Below are 14,453 nucleotides of genomic sequence, written 5' to 3'. Positions count from 1 at the left end.
GGGGTGTTCCGTGCAGAGTTAGGAGTCGGACTCGATCCTTTTTCTCCTAAGACTTTTCTCAGAAAAACCCTTGCATTTTGCTGATTCCAGAAACTGCTTGCAGAAAAATTGCTTTTGTTTCATAAAGCACAAATGAGGCTTGTTTCATGCTCGAAGCTTCCCAAGATATCCCTCAGGATAACCCATCCCCTGGGAGCTGTTGCCAGCAGCAGCAGCGCAGCAAGATCCCGAGTACCTCAGAACCCCAAGGATGCTGGATAAAACTGAGAAGGTATTTCCGGACATGGTCCTGAAATCCACAGTTAAAGGAAATGAGCCTCTGGTGTGGTCATGTGTTGTTCTCCCACAGACAGGGGATTTTTGAGTAAACCATCAAAACAGGAACAGAAAAATCCCACAGATGCAATCAGGGCAGACCTCCCCAGTGTGTGAAGATGATGATGAGCCCTTTGGAGACAGGGTCACTTCACATTGCCTCCACTGAATCTTCAGTTCTGCAGTTGTCTCCACTCCTGTCCTAATTAGGGTGAAGCTCTCTTGGTGGAGTGGTTACCCAGCAATTATTCTGGTGCTCTTGAGGATATGAAAGGTGGAGTGGAGGTGGTGGAAAACACTTTGGTGGCCCTTCATGATCCAGGGGAGGAGGCCAGGACATGTTCCACAGCTCCTTGGGCTCACACAGCACCCAGTGCTGCTCCACTGGGGTGTCTGGGAGAGAAGCTGAAACCTTGATCCCATACAAGTGCTCCTGGTTAAATCCATTTGGATACAATATTCCTCAAGCAATCATTCTGATTTCTTCATAAAATAAAAGTGAGCTGATGGCAGCAGCATTGCTTTTGGGTAGTGTGAATCCCCCACAGTGTAACAGAGGACTGGCCTCAACTTCTTCATGGGCTGAAGCACAGAGAGAACCAGAACTGAAATTCACCTACACACACCTCTGCTTCCGCCAGGCTCAGCTTTACACCACACACTCCAAAATGCATCCCCATCCCTCCTTCTGTGTCCCACCCTATGTCCCCAAGGGTCTTCATCCCTTGTGCCTTCCCTTCAGACCCACACAGGAGCCTCCAGCCAGGCAGATACCACACCAGCAAAAGAAAAATATAAAAATTTAATTCTCTTTTATTGGTGGAAAAGTGATCTTGCATCTTCTCACTGGGATAAAAAAAAAGCACAACTGCCCATCATGCCACCAAGGCTACGTATCCACCCACAACCCAGAGGCCATCGGAGCCTGTGAAATCAGCTTGTCAAATGACTCTGAAGAAACATTTTATGGACTAGCAGTTTATTAAAGGATAAAAATCCTCCAAAATTTTGAGCAATGAAAAGATATCATTTTTTAAGCAGTAAAATTTTTAGCTCAAAAAGCCTGCAGAGCTCTCTTGATGCTGTGGCTAAGTGATATTATTAGCAAATTTTGGAAAGAAGTTAATCAGTCTCGTGGCTATGATGAAGAATGGACAGAAGCTCGAGAAGTCTCTGACTTGCATGAAGAAGGTCTCAAATCTGCATGGAGAGAGTATATTGACATGAGTCACTCTAGTGACACCTTCAACTGCAATTATTTTAGGACTAAAAACCAGTTTCCTCAGAGCAGTCTGGTTCCCTGCAGAACCACCTTCCAGTGAGGTTTAGGTAAAAATCCTGCAGAAACTCCTTTTCTGTCCCTTCCTTGGTGGAGTTCAGAGTCCAACAAGTCAAGAGGATCCTTGTTCTCCACCCCAGAGAAGAGTTTGTCCTGCTCTCAACTCTTTCCAGGCCAGCTCAGTAAATCCTCATCCCCAGAGCACAGTGAAGTCACCCACATCCCCCTCCAGCCAGATGTGGCATCCCTCACCAGTGTCCCACCAACCCAAGCCATGGTGCTGTGTGAGCCCAGAACATTCCAGACCCTGCCTTGGGGCCAGGCTCACACCCCACTGCCCAAGGGTGAGTGACAGACCACAGCAGTGACTGTAAACAACTTTTCATAGCTCTGCAAGAACTGGGGCAGTTCATATAAGGGTCCTGTCAAGGCTTGTCCCAGAACAGTTAATTATTATTCCAGCCTCTAATTGGACACATAATTTGGCTGTTTCAGCCAGGGTTACATCAGCTGAGCCACATATTCAGTTTCTTTTCCCCACCAAGTATTAAACTGGAATTTCCCCATTGCTACATCCAGATCAGTTACACGCAGACAGTTTGAACAACTTGGAGCCCTCACACAGAGACGCTGGTGAATAAACCCCAAAATGTTTCTGGTTTGTGCCTCATAAATCCCACAGGGTGCTGGTTAACCAGCCTGCCACCCAACCTGAGGCACAGGGACTTTGGTTACAGCGACTTCCTGCTCCTCCCCTGACAGGAAACAGCACTCGGGGCCTGAGGGAGCTTTAGGGACTGCGACAACTCTCTGCAGTATCTAGCTGAGGCAGCAACAACATGCAGGGAAGATTTTCTTCAAAGTTCTCCTTTTTTAGGAGAAAAGGACTCTTGTAGGCACGGGATGGCCAAAACCAGAGCAAAATAGTGGGCAGAAAGGGTGTGGGAACAAGTTTCTTTGTGGCCCAAATATGATCTACTTTTAGGGTGTGGTGCTTTGTTTCTCAGCTTTTCAAACCTCCCCTCCCTACAGAAATGGGTCTGTGTTTCCCTTACCAGCACAACACGGGAATAACTCACCATGGATTATCCCAGACGCAGCTCAGAAGTCTGGTTCTGCAGGAAGGAAGTGCAGAGCGTTAGACCTGGGGCTAATGGCACCTCTTGTCCCCTGTCCCCACAAGGTTCCCCACGGAAACAGCCCCTTTACAGCGACCAGAGCTGCCTTCAGCTGTAGCTGAGGCTAGGTCTACACCACCATCAGCCCTTCTTTATACTCACACAACATAAAGCAAAAATTCCCTGCATGACCCATCGCCTTCCAGTTAAATTCACCACGGCAGAGATCGGGTGACACGGCATCACCAAATCCCTGTGGATTAACACCAGCGCGTGTCCTCCCTGAATCCTTCACAAGCACGTGTAACAGCCTTTTCAGCTAAAAGCAAGTTCGCTTTCTATCTCTAACACAAGGCCTTCAAACCCCGCTCCATTTCACCCTGCGTCCCAGGAAAAGGAACAGACACAGCACGGATATAAAGCAAGGAGCTCCTGCACGCAGGAGGTGAGGGACAGCATACCCCAGATGTAATTGTGTGGCCCCGGCATGGTGGAATGCGCCACCCTACAAGAGAAGATGTCATCCCTTGTGGGGGTGAAGGGCGCATAGACCAGGCGCTGGAACTGCCACTTGTCGTTGAAGGACAAGTCCCCGTACGTGACGTCGGGAATGGGCACGCCGTTCTTCAGGAGTTCGATGTCAATCCTGGGTGGGTGAAAGCCAGTGACAAAGCAGTGGAGAGTGTTCTCCTTCCCCTCCTCGGCGCGGGAACGGGCGTACACTTCCACCTTCGGCGCCTCTGGAGAGAGGGGCGAGGGCGCGTGAGAAGCGGGGCTGCCGCGGGCACCGCCGCGATGCCAACACTCGCCCGCCCACCCGGGACCCCGCAGCCCCTCACCCCCGTCAGGACCCTTCGCGCCGCCCCAGGCACTCACCAGCGGCCGCCCCCAGACCGAGCAGCGCCAGCAGAGCGAGCACCCCGAGCGCCAGGGCCCTCCGCGCCATCGCCGCTCCTCTCCGCCCCGCCGTTTCCCGGAATGTCCCACCCCTGCCCGCTCTCCGCATTTTATAGCCTCCGGAACACACGGCCAATCGTGGCGCGGAGCGGCCTCTACGTCATCGGTTTCCAGGTAGAACGGGAGCTCCGGGGTTGTGCGAGCCAGCGGGGAAGCGCTTTCGCTTTCAGTTCCGTGCTGAGTGGGGGGAAAATCCGGGCAGAGACCCCGGGGCGTCAGCGGGCAACAGCGGCTGGACGTGAGCCCGGGTGGGCAATGGCACCTGCTCGGGACCAGCCCCGGTGTGGCCACAGGCCCAGGGCAGCGCCCGTCCCCTGTGCTGGGCACTGCTGAGGCCACACCCCAAACCCTGGGGTCAGTTCTGCGTCTTTCACTCCAAGAAGGACATCGAGGGGCTGGAGCGTGTCCAGGGAAAGGCACAGAGCCGAGGAAGGGGCTGGAGCACCAGGAGCAGCTGAGGGAGCTGGGAGGGCTCAGCCTGGAGAAAAGGAGGCTCGGGAGACCTTCTTCCTACAACTCCCTGACGGAAGGGGGCAGCCGGGTGGGATTGTGCTCCACCCCCAGGGAACAAAGGAGAGGACAAGAGGAAACAGCTTCAAGTAGCACCAGGAAAGGTTTAGATTGGATCTTAGAGAAAAGTTATTCTCTGAAAGGGGTGTCCAGCCTTGCCACAGGCTGCCAGGGCAGTGGTGGAATCCTCATCCCCTGAGGGATTTAAAAGCACTTGGGGACATGGGTTAGTAGTGGCCTCGGCAGTGCTGGAGGAATGATTTGACTTGGTGGTCACAGAGAGCTTTTCCAACCTAAATTGGGGTAAGAGTCACCTCTTGCAGATTTTGCATCCAGGGCTGGTATTACACCAACAGCCTGTGGTGGAGCAAGCCATCCACCTTCCTTTTTTAACATCTTTCAAAACCTGTGTGTTATGTCTCATTCCAGCAGCCGCAGGGTGGGAAATTGACTGTCGTTGGGGCACACACACAGCACACATAAAACATGAGAATTCCCTGACATAAAGCACGAGAATTCTAACACCAAAGAACCAGGTTTTCTGCCAGAAGAACTGTGAGCACCAAAGCCCAGCCAGGCTAGGAATGGCACTGAGTGTCCCAGTAGTGCTGCTTGGAAGGAAAATAAAGGGAAAAGAAAGTCAAGTCACTGCTAGTGGGGAGAAAACAGCAGCATGGTCTAAGTACCAAAACACTAAGTCCCCTTAGGACTACTTAATGTATCTCATTAAAACGCAAATTAAATTAATAAAGCATGTATGGTGAACACCCCAAAGACAGCAGGTAAATCAGGAGAGGCCAAGCAAAGGAAAATCTTGAAAACACTTGTTATCAGTTCCCACTGGCCCAGCTCCTGCTGGGTTTGCTGGCTGCTCAGTGAGCAGTGCCAGCTGAAAACACTCAATGTTTTCCTCAGTGTGGGATAAACAGATGCAGCTGTGGCCAGAGCCTTATCAGGGATCTCAGGCTCCAACAGAAATAATCCCTGAGTGCTCCGTTGGTGGCCAAGTTGTTGTTAGGGTCACCACAGCAGGAGTCACCAGCCCAGTCCAGCTGTCCCAAGGGTGAATCTGGCTCTGCCCACGTGAACACTCCCTCGCCTCAGGGAGAGGATGGCAGGACATGGATCCTTTCCATGGGCCCTTTGGGATGAGAACCCCTGCCAACGACTCTACTCTAACCCACACCACCTGTAGGAATTTCCCAGTAAAGAGAAGCACAACTCTTCCACGTGATGTTTATTAAAAGCCGCAGTGATTTGATTAGAGTAACCAAATCTTCCACTTTGGGGACACTTCTGCTTTTATTAGCAGAGTTATTTGGGAGTGGGTGACATGACCAATGTGCTCCGGGTATTCAGGGGGATAATTCAGGGGGATAAGGGCAACCCGCTATGCTTTGTGAGATGCAGACATTTATAGTGTTAGTGTTGACACCTGTGCTCGGCGTTACCCGCCAGAATACTCAGAGCACATCCCACCAGATTTCCATAACTCCTCAGAGGGATATCAGCTCTGAGAACAGCACGGTGGGAGCAGCGGGGAAAGCCGGGCTGGGCCGTTCTGCGCCCCGAGAGCCGCAGGTGCGGTCACCGAACCCCTCCATCCCCGCTACCCCCGGCTCCGGTGTAGCGCAGTGCGCAGGCGCGAGGCTCCGCTGGGGGCCGCCATGTTGTACGGCAGGCTCCTGGTGCAGAGCAGTGCGCAGGCGCGTGGGCCGCTGGGGGCCGCCATGCTGTACGGCAGGCGCATGCCGGGGCGGTGGGGGCGGCCCATAAAAGGGGCGGCAGGGGCACTGTGCCCCCGTACGGGGACCCGGGACGGACGGAGGGTGGGTGAGCGGGAGGAGGAGGCGGCGGCGGCACCACCGCGGGATGGCGGAGGGCGGCGAGCGCGTTGTGAGTGCCTGCCCTGCTCCGCTACCCCTGCCCGCTGCCGCCTCCCGGCGTCCCGCTCCCTGTGCGGTGCGCGTTCTCCGGGGCTGGCGCTCCCTAGCGCGGTCGGTCTCGGAGCAGGCTCTGCCCTGGAGGTGCTGGTGGGATGCTCTCGTAGCGGGTGTTCACTCTGAAGCCTAAAGGCGTCCCAGCCCAGCTGCGCTGGTGCCGCTCCGTGCCGGCGTTCGCTGGTGCCGGCACAGCCGTGGGCTGAGCTGCGCCTCCTGTCCTCGCCGGCAGCGCCGCTGGCTCCCGCTTTTCCCTTTTCCAGCTGTGAGCCCGGGCGGTTGCTCCCGCTTTTCCCTTTTCCAGCTGTGAGCCCTGGCGGCTGCTCCCGCTTTTCCCTTTTCCAGCTGTGAGCCCTGGGGGTTCCTCCCCGCTTTAGGAGTATACTAGGGTTACCTCTCCCTTAGAGAGGAATCTGCTGCTTCCAAATCCAGATTATCGAGGATTTTCTGCTGGTGGAAGATGCAGTTCTGCTGGAAGAGATGGCTGAGGAGGATGAGGAGCTCGACCTGTACAACGAGATGACTTTTGGGTTAGGTAAGACCTTGGGGGAGTCCTGGTGTTGGAGAGACCTGCCAGCACTCAGGGGGAGCAGACACCCTGGTGGGCACTGCCAAAGCGTTCACCCACCCTGCTGTGTGCTGCTTCCCCCCTCTAAGACCGAGACTCCACAGAGGAGGATGTCCCAAAACTCCTGGTGGTACCAGAGATAAGCCCTGAGGTGGCCAAAGCACTGGAAGATGCAACTGGAAGAGCAGCTGAGCAGCTGGAGGAGCTGGCCGAGGAGGAAGGTGGGATGGAGGCAGAGATGGAGCAGGTTAACTCTCAGCTGGAGGAAGAGGTAGAGGAGCTGGGCACTGAGGAACAGGAGGAAGATCAGGAGTGCTTTGAGGAGCCCAGTGAGCTGGGAGACCCAGCAGTGATGAGAGCTGTGCGGAGCAAACCCACGCTGGAGGTGATGTGTGAGCAGACGGGTCCTGCTGCTCCCCCTCCATCCCCACACCTGTGGCTCCTGCCCCACAGAGGGCACTGGGGCAGGGAGGCAGGCCTTTAACTCCCCTTTCCTTGCAGAGCCAGGACTCAGCAGTGCTGGACAGTGGGATTGGGACTTGCTGGGAAGAGTTTGACAAGGAGGACATGGTAAAAATGTCCCCACCCATCTGGTGATGAGGCAGGGTGGCTCCTGTGGTGTCCCCTGCTCTCTCCTCCTGTTCACTTGGCTCATGCCAGCCTCTCCCTGTTTTCCAGCTGGCGATGGATCCCACGTGGGGCTCCTGCCCTGGCAGTGTCCCTCGCCACCTCATGCTGGAGGTGGGTACGTGCTGGAGCTAAGGGCTCCCCAATACTCTGGAACAAGGGTCTCACAGGGAATTTGGGACACCTGGGGCATCTCCAAATGGCTCTAGAGGTGCACAGATATGTCTTGGGTACAAGGCTGTGAGTGCCCACCCAAAGCAGAGCATGGGTTTGAAGGCAAAGTTGTTGAGACTGGGGGGACTGGGACCCCCATGCTGGGTGTTCCCACCGGTCTCCAGCTGCTCCACACTACGAGGATGGGAGCACAGCTGCTCTTGGTTGAGCAGTGACCACAGGTTTTAGTGAGCTAACTATTGCTGAGGGAGCTAAACTGTTCCCAGCTGTGCCTTGTTCCCACCTGCTGCTGCCTCCTCCCCACAGGATAAAGCCATCCTCCAGGTGCTGGAGAGACCTCCACCATCTCCCAACATGGCTCTCGACTTCCTTGGCTCTCCTGTGCAGAGGGGCTATGGGGGCTCTTCCCGGCTCAAGTGCCCTGACTTAAGACTGATGTCCCCCAAGCCTTTCCCCCAGTGCTTTCTCCAGCAGGTAACAGGTTTGGGGGTGCTCTTGCACCCCTTCTTTCTCTGCCTTCCCTCCTTGGAGGTGCAGCCTCGAGGACAGGCTTGTCTGACACCTCCTGTCTCCTGCTCTGCACCAGGCACCCATGATGTCTCCTCGCTCCCCGTGCTCTCCTCAGCCCTTCCCACCAGCCTGCAGACCCCCTGCACTCTTCAGTCCCAGCCAGGTAACGTGGTGGGCTCTGAGCCACTGCCACGGCCCCACTGAGGTGGCCCTGGTGTGGCAGGGGATGGGGACAGTGGCACTGTAGCACTTTGCCAGAGGGACGGGAGCCAGAAGCCAGCACAGAGCTGTCTGACCCCTCTGGGATGCTCAGAGGGGAAGGCTCACACCCTTTATCCCCTCTCTCCCTCTCAGACAGCAGGGTTTGCACCCCCAAGCCCTTTCCAGCCTGGCTCCCCCACCGTGGGCAGCCCACCCCAGCCCCTGGGCGTGCACTTCAGGCCCATGGCCTCTTCTTTGGACCCTGCTGTCTTCTTCAGCCCCTCAGCCATGGGCCAGCTGAACTTCAGGTAGCAGGAGTGGGATGTTGGGGTGGGACTGGAGGGGTCCTACAAAGCAGCTAGGGGTGTCCCAAAACCTCCCCTGACCCCTGTCTGGTGTCCCCTGCAGCACACCCAGCCACATGACCCAGCTGCACCCCCAGCACCAGCGCATCCTGATGCAGCGGCAGGGCAGGCAGGTGCAGAGGTATGGGGGTCTTCTGGGTGCAGGGCAGGGGGGCTCTGGGTGGGCACAGTGGGCTGAGTTCTTCTCCTGTGCCAGTGTCTCCCCCAAGAAGCTGTGGTCTCGGAAGGTGGACCCTTATGCCGGGCTGATGACTTCCAAGGAGAAGGACTGGGTTGTCAAGGTGGAGATGATGCAGCTGCAGAGTGAGAATATAGATGATGACTACTACTACCAGGTGAGCTCCTGCTGGCAGCACCTGCAGCTTGTTCCCCTCAGGGTGGGGCTTTGGGAGCTGGAGAAACCCTTGAGGACTGGTGGAGGGGTCTCCTGGCTTCTCCTGTTCTTACAGACCTACTACCACCGGCTGGAGCGCAAACAGGCGGAGGAGGAGCTGCTGGGCAGGCGCAACAAGCCCCCCAAGCTGGTCACACCTTTCATCCAAAAAGTGGAGACCTATGACTCTGGTGAGAGGCTGGGGCAGGCATGGGGGGCTGGGTGAGGAGTTCTGGGGTGTGGTGTCACCGTGTTCCTGCTGTCCTGCAGTGGTGCGCATCGCGGGGTCCTTGGGCCAGGTCACAGTGTCCACCTGCTACAGCCCTCGCCGGGCCATCGATGCTGTGCACCACGCCCTCATGGAGGAGGAGGTAGGTGGAGGGAAGCTGGGCTGGTTGGGGCTCTGAGTTGCCAGGAGTGCTGCTTTAGCAGCTGTCCTGAGCAGAGGGATGGGGCACACAGTTGGAGGAGGTACCACCTCAGCAGTGGCGTTTGTGCCTGGCCAAGGGGTGAGATTGGGCTCTGGCCATGGTTTCCCCAGGGAAAAGTCACTTCTGATCCCCAGGGAGCAGCTGGCCCAGTGCTGGGCTGGTGGCAGTGTCTGGGGATGGCTGTAACCTTTGTGCCTTCCTTTCTACCCTCCCAAAGGCTGCAGGGACCCACCGGCTGCGGGCGCTGCACAGGATCGAGAAGGTGAGTGAGTGGTGATTTGGGGAAGGGCAGCATGGCCCAGGTTTTCTGTTTTCATCCATGGATTTCTCAAAGGGTATGACTGCCTAGGCAGGGTCCTGGATAGCCAGTTGATAGAAGATGTCCAAGCTTCCTCCTTACCCTGTGACCTCCTGTGTACTCCTTCCTCCTTCTCCAGCTCTTCCTGCAACTGCTGGAAGTAGAGGAGGTGCAACAGAAAACGTCCCCAGGGGAGCAACAGCCCCAGAAGCAGGAGCAGAAGAGCCAAAAGGTGGAGAGTATCTACCAAGCCTTGAAAATCAGGGCTTGCAGCAGTGAAGAGTGAGTCTGTGCTGTGGGAAAGGGGAGCAGGCAGCATGTCCTGGTCCTCGTGGATCTGAGATGGTCACTGATGAGCAGGTCTGGGTCACAGGAGGATTGGGTCCTTCCTTCCATCCTGTCACTGCAGCCTGTGCTGACCCTGCCTGTGAACCTTGTCCTCCAGTGGAGCTGATGCTGGTCCTCTTGGATGGACAGAGATGCTCCAAGTCCCTTGGGATTTGTGCCAATGCAGGCTTTGTTCCCAGGGAGGCAGAAGATGAATTCCTGCAACTGCTGTGTGTGCGGAAGGGCAAGAAGCTCGTGGCCCGGCTGCTGCCCCACCTGATTGGAGAGCAGAGGGAGAAGATCCTGCTGGCAATCTCCTACCACCTGCCCTTCCTCATGAAGAAGGACGTGCTGGATGAGGCAAGCATCTCCAGCCAGGGCAGGGATGACCTGGGCTGTCTCCTTCCTCCTCTTTCTTGCTGGGGGTCGCACCCTGGGCAATGAGGGGGGCCTGCCTTGTGGGGTTAGCATGACACAGGAGCCCCTTCCCATCCATGGGGAGGAGAAGGTCTCCAGGAGTCAGCCACCAGCAGTGACCCTCTGCTGGCAGTGACCCTCCCCTCCAAGGGCTGGGGTGGGGCTGTGGCTGTGACAGGTCCAAGGATCTCAGACTCCTGCTCTCCCCTCTGCCCTGCCCAGTCTCTCCCCCTGCTCTACAGCCCCTTGAATGAGGTGGTGGGTGAGATGACCTTCAGCAAACTCATCGAGGTCCTGCAGGAGCTTACCCGGCCTCTGCCTGAGTCTTCGGAGCTCCCCCTCACCATGGCCTTGAAGAACCAGGTACTTGGCCCTGAGCCTGACTGTGTCCCTGGGGTGCCACTGCTGCTGGCTGTGACACTCCTGGTGCTCTCCTGCAGTTTGGCATCTCCTTGCTGTACTCCCTGCTGAGCCACGGAGAGAGGCTGCTGTCCTCACACGCGCCACTGAAGCCGTGCAGAGGGGACTTCGAGGCCTGGTGAGGGACGGGGTGAGCTGGGGGGAGGGTTTGTCACTGCTCCCCGGGGTGCTCACCCCCTGTGCTGGTGTCCCCAGGACGGACACGGTGTACCTGATGTCCCAGGAGCTGTCACGCCTGCCCACAGCCTCGCTGGCAGAGCCTCTCTTCCTGCCCAGCAACCTCGTCCTGCTCTTCTGCCGCTACCTGGACAAGCAGACAGTTTACCACCTGGCAGCCAAGATGGCTGAGTGAGTACTGCTGCAATGGCTCTCCTGGGGACAGCACTGGGGGCTCACTGCTTCCATCCCCCTCGGAATTATCTCCAGCTGGGCTGAGCTGATGCTGCTGCCTTTGCTGCTGTGTCTTTGGGGCGGATCAGCACCCTGACACCCCAATCCCATCCTTTCCTGCAGGTGCTCCCCGCTGCCCACCGAGGCCGACATGCTCTGCTGAGCCCCGGCAGCGGGGGTGGCGTCTGCAGCCGGGAATGGGCAGGGCCCGATGCCGTGGCTTTGGAAACGAACACTGACCCTGGTGCAGGGCACTCTGGGTGACACGGGCAGCGGCGGGGATGGCACCGATGTGATGCCACCCTGTCCCGGTGCCCCGGAGCACGGGGGTGGGTGGGTGTAACTTATTTTGGCCTCTCCCCTGGCAGAGGTGGGTGTTGGGTCATGGCAGGGCACAGGGGCGCTGGGAGCACCTGGGGAGGGGGTTTTGTCTATGGCACGTTCTGTACAGTGCTTGAAATAAAATAAAAAGGTGATGAATGAGTTCCTCTGGCTCCTGGGGCAGCTTATGTTGGATGCACAAGTGGTCCCATGGGCATTGCTGGGCAGGGAGCCCCTGGCAAAAGGTGAGGAGAAGGGAGGGATGCTCAAAGGATTGAGGAGGAGAAGAAAGGAGTGCTTGGAGAGGGGATTAGAGGCCCCACACAAGTGAGCACACGGGGAGTTGAATGGGCTGGAAAAGAAGAATGTGGTGGGGGGAGGTAAGTTAGAGCTTGTCCTGATAGGGAAATAGAGATTGCACACCTGGGGAGATGTTAAACATATGTGGATGGGTAATAAAGCACCTCTTGTCTCTGATGAGCTCCCAAAGGCTGTTTAGTCTGAAGTCTTCCAGCTGGAAGTACTTTGAGGCATCTTCCTAAGCAATTCTGACCCATCCAAGCTGATCCTCACTTTTCTATCTGAGGCTGAGTGCATACAATGTCTGCTCCCACTGTGGGAATCTTGGTAGCTCCTGCCTGGCTTTATGGTGGGATTTCTCCTGATCCTGTGGGAGAGCTGGGACTGGGCCACCTCCACCCCCCAGAGTTCTAAACCTGACACCCAAAGCCTGGTGTGTACCCAAAAGAGATTTGCAGCAGAAAGTTGTCTCATCCTCAGACTGCCCAAGCTCTAACCCTGAGTGGATAAAACTATTCCTTTAAAAGGACATCCTTTAGGGGCCAAAGGGAGAATTTACAGAGAATAAGGCTGTGGGGGCTTGGGTGGGATTTATCTCCACTGCTCATCAAGGTAACTCAGTTTCTTCTCCTTCAGAGAGTGCAAAGTCCACTGGCAGGACCTCCCAATCCTCCTGGCAGCTCTTTCTCCTCCTGCTCATCCTAAAGGATGTACAATGCTCCTCATGCTTTATCCTTAGCGAGTTTTCTGGCACAGCTCTGTTCATTCCTAGCCATCCTCTTCCAAAGAGTGACACTGGCAAGTTCTCCATGGGGTAAACCCCTTGTTCCAACCCCACTGAGGCAATTGGGGAGAATTCCAGTGTGGGTCTCACCTGCCAGTGAAAGAACAGACCTTGCTGTTACAAATCCCAGGGAGAATTTCAGGCAGGAGGGAATGAGCAGCTGCTCATTGATAGCAGGAGCTGGGGAGGACACTGGCAAGTCCTTCAGATAAAGATAAGCTGTGCACTGTTTTCTGTTTGCTCCTTGCCTGAGTGGATGGAGGATGAAAGTGTGACCTGGCTGCAAATGTGTGCTATACCAAGTTCTCTAGCATGGAAGGTTGGAGATCTCTGCTGGATTTTGCTTCTCTATTACAGGAGAAAGCAGAGGGAAAAGAAGCAAAACCCATCTCTGTTACTCTCCCATAGCACCCAGTGCTTCCCACCTGCAGGAACAGACCCTCTCCATGGGCAGACCCAGGAATGGAATCCAGCTCAGGGGTGTCTTGCAGGTCAGGGACCCCCAAATCATTCACCTGCATCTGGATGCTCTCCCTTAATCAGAGCTGATGGAAGTTTAGGGTGTCTCACCTGTCCAGCTCCTCCTGGTGCTCTCCTGAGAGCATTGTTGGCCCCACAGGATGATGGTGACCCATGACCATGGGCTGTCACTGTCCTGAGGGGGAACAGGGAGTGTGGGGCTCATCCTGGAGTGTTTTGGGGTGTATGGAGCTCATCCTGGAGTGTTTTGGGGTGTATGGAGCTCATCCAGGGCCCCATACCTGAAGATGCCCCAGGATGAAGCCCATACACCTACCAAAGCCTCCCAGGATTAATTTCAGGATTAACCCCATACAATACCCAAATTGTATGGGGTTAATCCTGAAACACCTTCAAGGTGTGTGTGTCATCCTGGGATGTCTTGGGGTTATCTGGAGATGTCTTGTGGGAGTGTGGGGTTAATCCTGGGATGTCTTGAGGTTATGGAGCTCATCCTGGAAGGTTTGGTAGGTGCATGGGCTTCATCCTGGAGCATCTTTAGGATATGGGGCTCATCCTGGGCTGTTCTGGGGTCATTAAGGGCTCATCCTGGTTTACCTCCAGGGTATGAGGCTTAACCTGGGATGGTTTTGGTGGGATAGGATTTATCTTGAGGTGCTTTGAAGGGTATGGGTCTCATCCTGGGATGTCTCAGTGGGGTGTAGGGTGCATTCTGGGCCTTTTTAAGGTCTGAGGCTCATCCTGCAAAATCATGGTGAGTATAGGACTCATCCTGGGATAACTTAAGTGTTTTAGGGCTCATCCTGGGATGTCTTGGCGAATATATGGGGTTCATGCTGTGCCATCGTCAGGGTCTGGGACTTATCCTGGAGCATCCTGGGGGCGAATATGGCTCATCCTGGGACATCTTCAAGGTCGGTGGCTCATCCTGCGACACCTGGAGTGGTATAGGGCTCATTCTGGATGCCCTGGACTTTGCACGGGGTTCATGCTGGGGCATTTCTAGGTTATGGGGCTAATTCAAGGCACAGGGCTCACCCTGCGATGTTTTTGTGGGGGGGAGGGGCTCAGCCTGGCCTGTTCTGGGTGATACGGGAGCACTCCCCGGGCTGTGAGAGCACACGGGATCGGTGCCGGGGTCCCGCTGTCCCTCAGCCGGGGCGCGGCGGGGCCAGAGCGCCCTGAGCTCCCCGCGCTCCTCCTTCCGCCGCCACAATGGCACGGCCGCACCCCCGTTTCCATGGTGACGACGCGCCGCCTGCCAGCGGCGCCGCCCATTGGCTGTCGCTGTCGGCGGGGGCGGGGCGAGCAGGGACGCTGCCCAATCCGCAGCTCGCCCGCATCCGAG

The 14,453-nt window shown here is 56.2% G+C and overlaps 2 protein-coding genes across 4 annotated transcripts; one reads left to right on the top strand and one right to left on the bottom strand.

The window, feature by feature from the left end:
* Positions 1-1,277: 1,277 nt before the first annotated feature.
* On the bottom strand, positions 1,278-3,849 carry B2M (beta-2-microglobulin). The gene is made up of 4 exons (XM_058811434.1): positions 3,589-3,849; positions 3,174-3,452; positions 2,674-2,709; positions 1,278-1,515 (listed from the first exon to the last, which is right to left on the bottom strand). The coding sequence occupies exons 1-3, from the start codon at positions 3,716-3,718 to the stop codon at positions 2,696-2,698; spliced, it is 423 nt and encodes a 140-aa protein (XP_058667417.1). The 5' UTR covers positions 3,719-3,849; the 3' UTR covers positions 1,278-1,515; positions 2,674-2,695.
* Positions 3,850-6,044: 2,195 nt separating this feature from the next.
* Positions 6,045-11,575, top strand: PATL2 (PAT1 homolog 2). Of its 3 annotated transcripts, none has more exons than XM_058811570.1 (19): positions 6,045-6,075; positions 6,552-6,654; positions 6,777-7,072; positions 7,189-7,257; positions 7,366-7,428; positions 7,795-7,962; positions 8,075-8,161; positions 8,353-8,507; positions 8,608-8,685; positions 8,761-8,899; positions 9,014-9,128; positions 9,208-9,308; positions 9,586-9,630; positions 9,806-9,948; positions 10,194-10,353; positions 10,633-10,773; positions 10,851-10,948; positions 11,026-11,178; positions 11,426-11,575. In XM_058811570.1, exons 1-19 carry the CDS (start codon positions 6,052-6,054, stop codon positions 11,457-11,459), a joined length of 2,172 nt encoding a protein of 723 aa, XP_058667553.1. In that variant the 5' UTR covers positions 6,045-6,051; the 3' UTR covers positions 11,460-11,575. The 3 variants fall into 3 exon arrangements, with proteins under 3 accessions (XP_058667553.1, XP_058667551.1, XP_058667554.1); XM_058811568.1 differs by having other exon boundaries at positions 11,344-11,549; XM_058811571.1 differs by having other exon boundaries at positions 6,062-6,075; positions 6,792-7,072; positions 11,344-11,549.
* The last annotated feature ends 2,878 nt before the right edge of the window (positions 11,576-14,453 follow it).

The sequence above is a fragment of the Ammospiza caudacuta genome, chromosome 10, assembly GCF_027887145.1.
Source record: "Ammospiza caudacuta isolate bAmmCau1 chromosome 10, bAmmCau1.pri, whole genome shotgun sequence".
Classification (NCBI taxonomy): domain Eukaryota; kingdom Metazoa; phylum Chordata; class Aves; order Passeriformes; family Passerellidae; genus Ammospiza; species Ammospiza caudacuta.
Note: the sequence above shows the minus strand (reverse complement) of the source record. Positions and strands in the feature narration are given on the sequence as shown.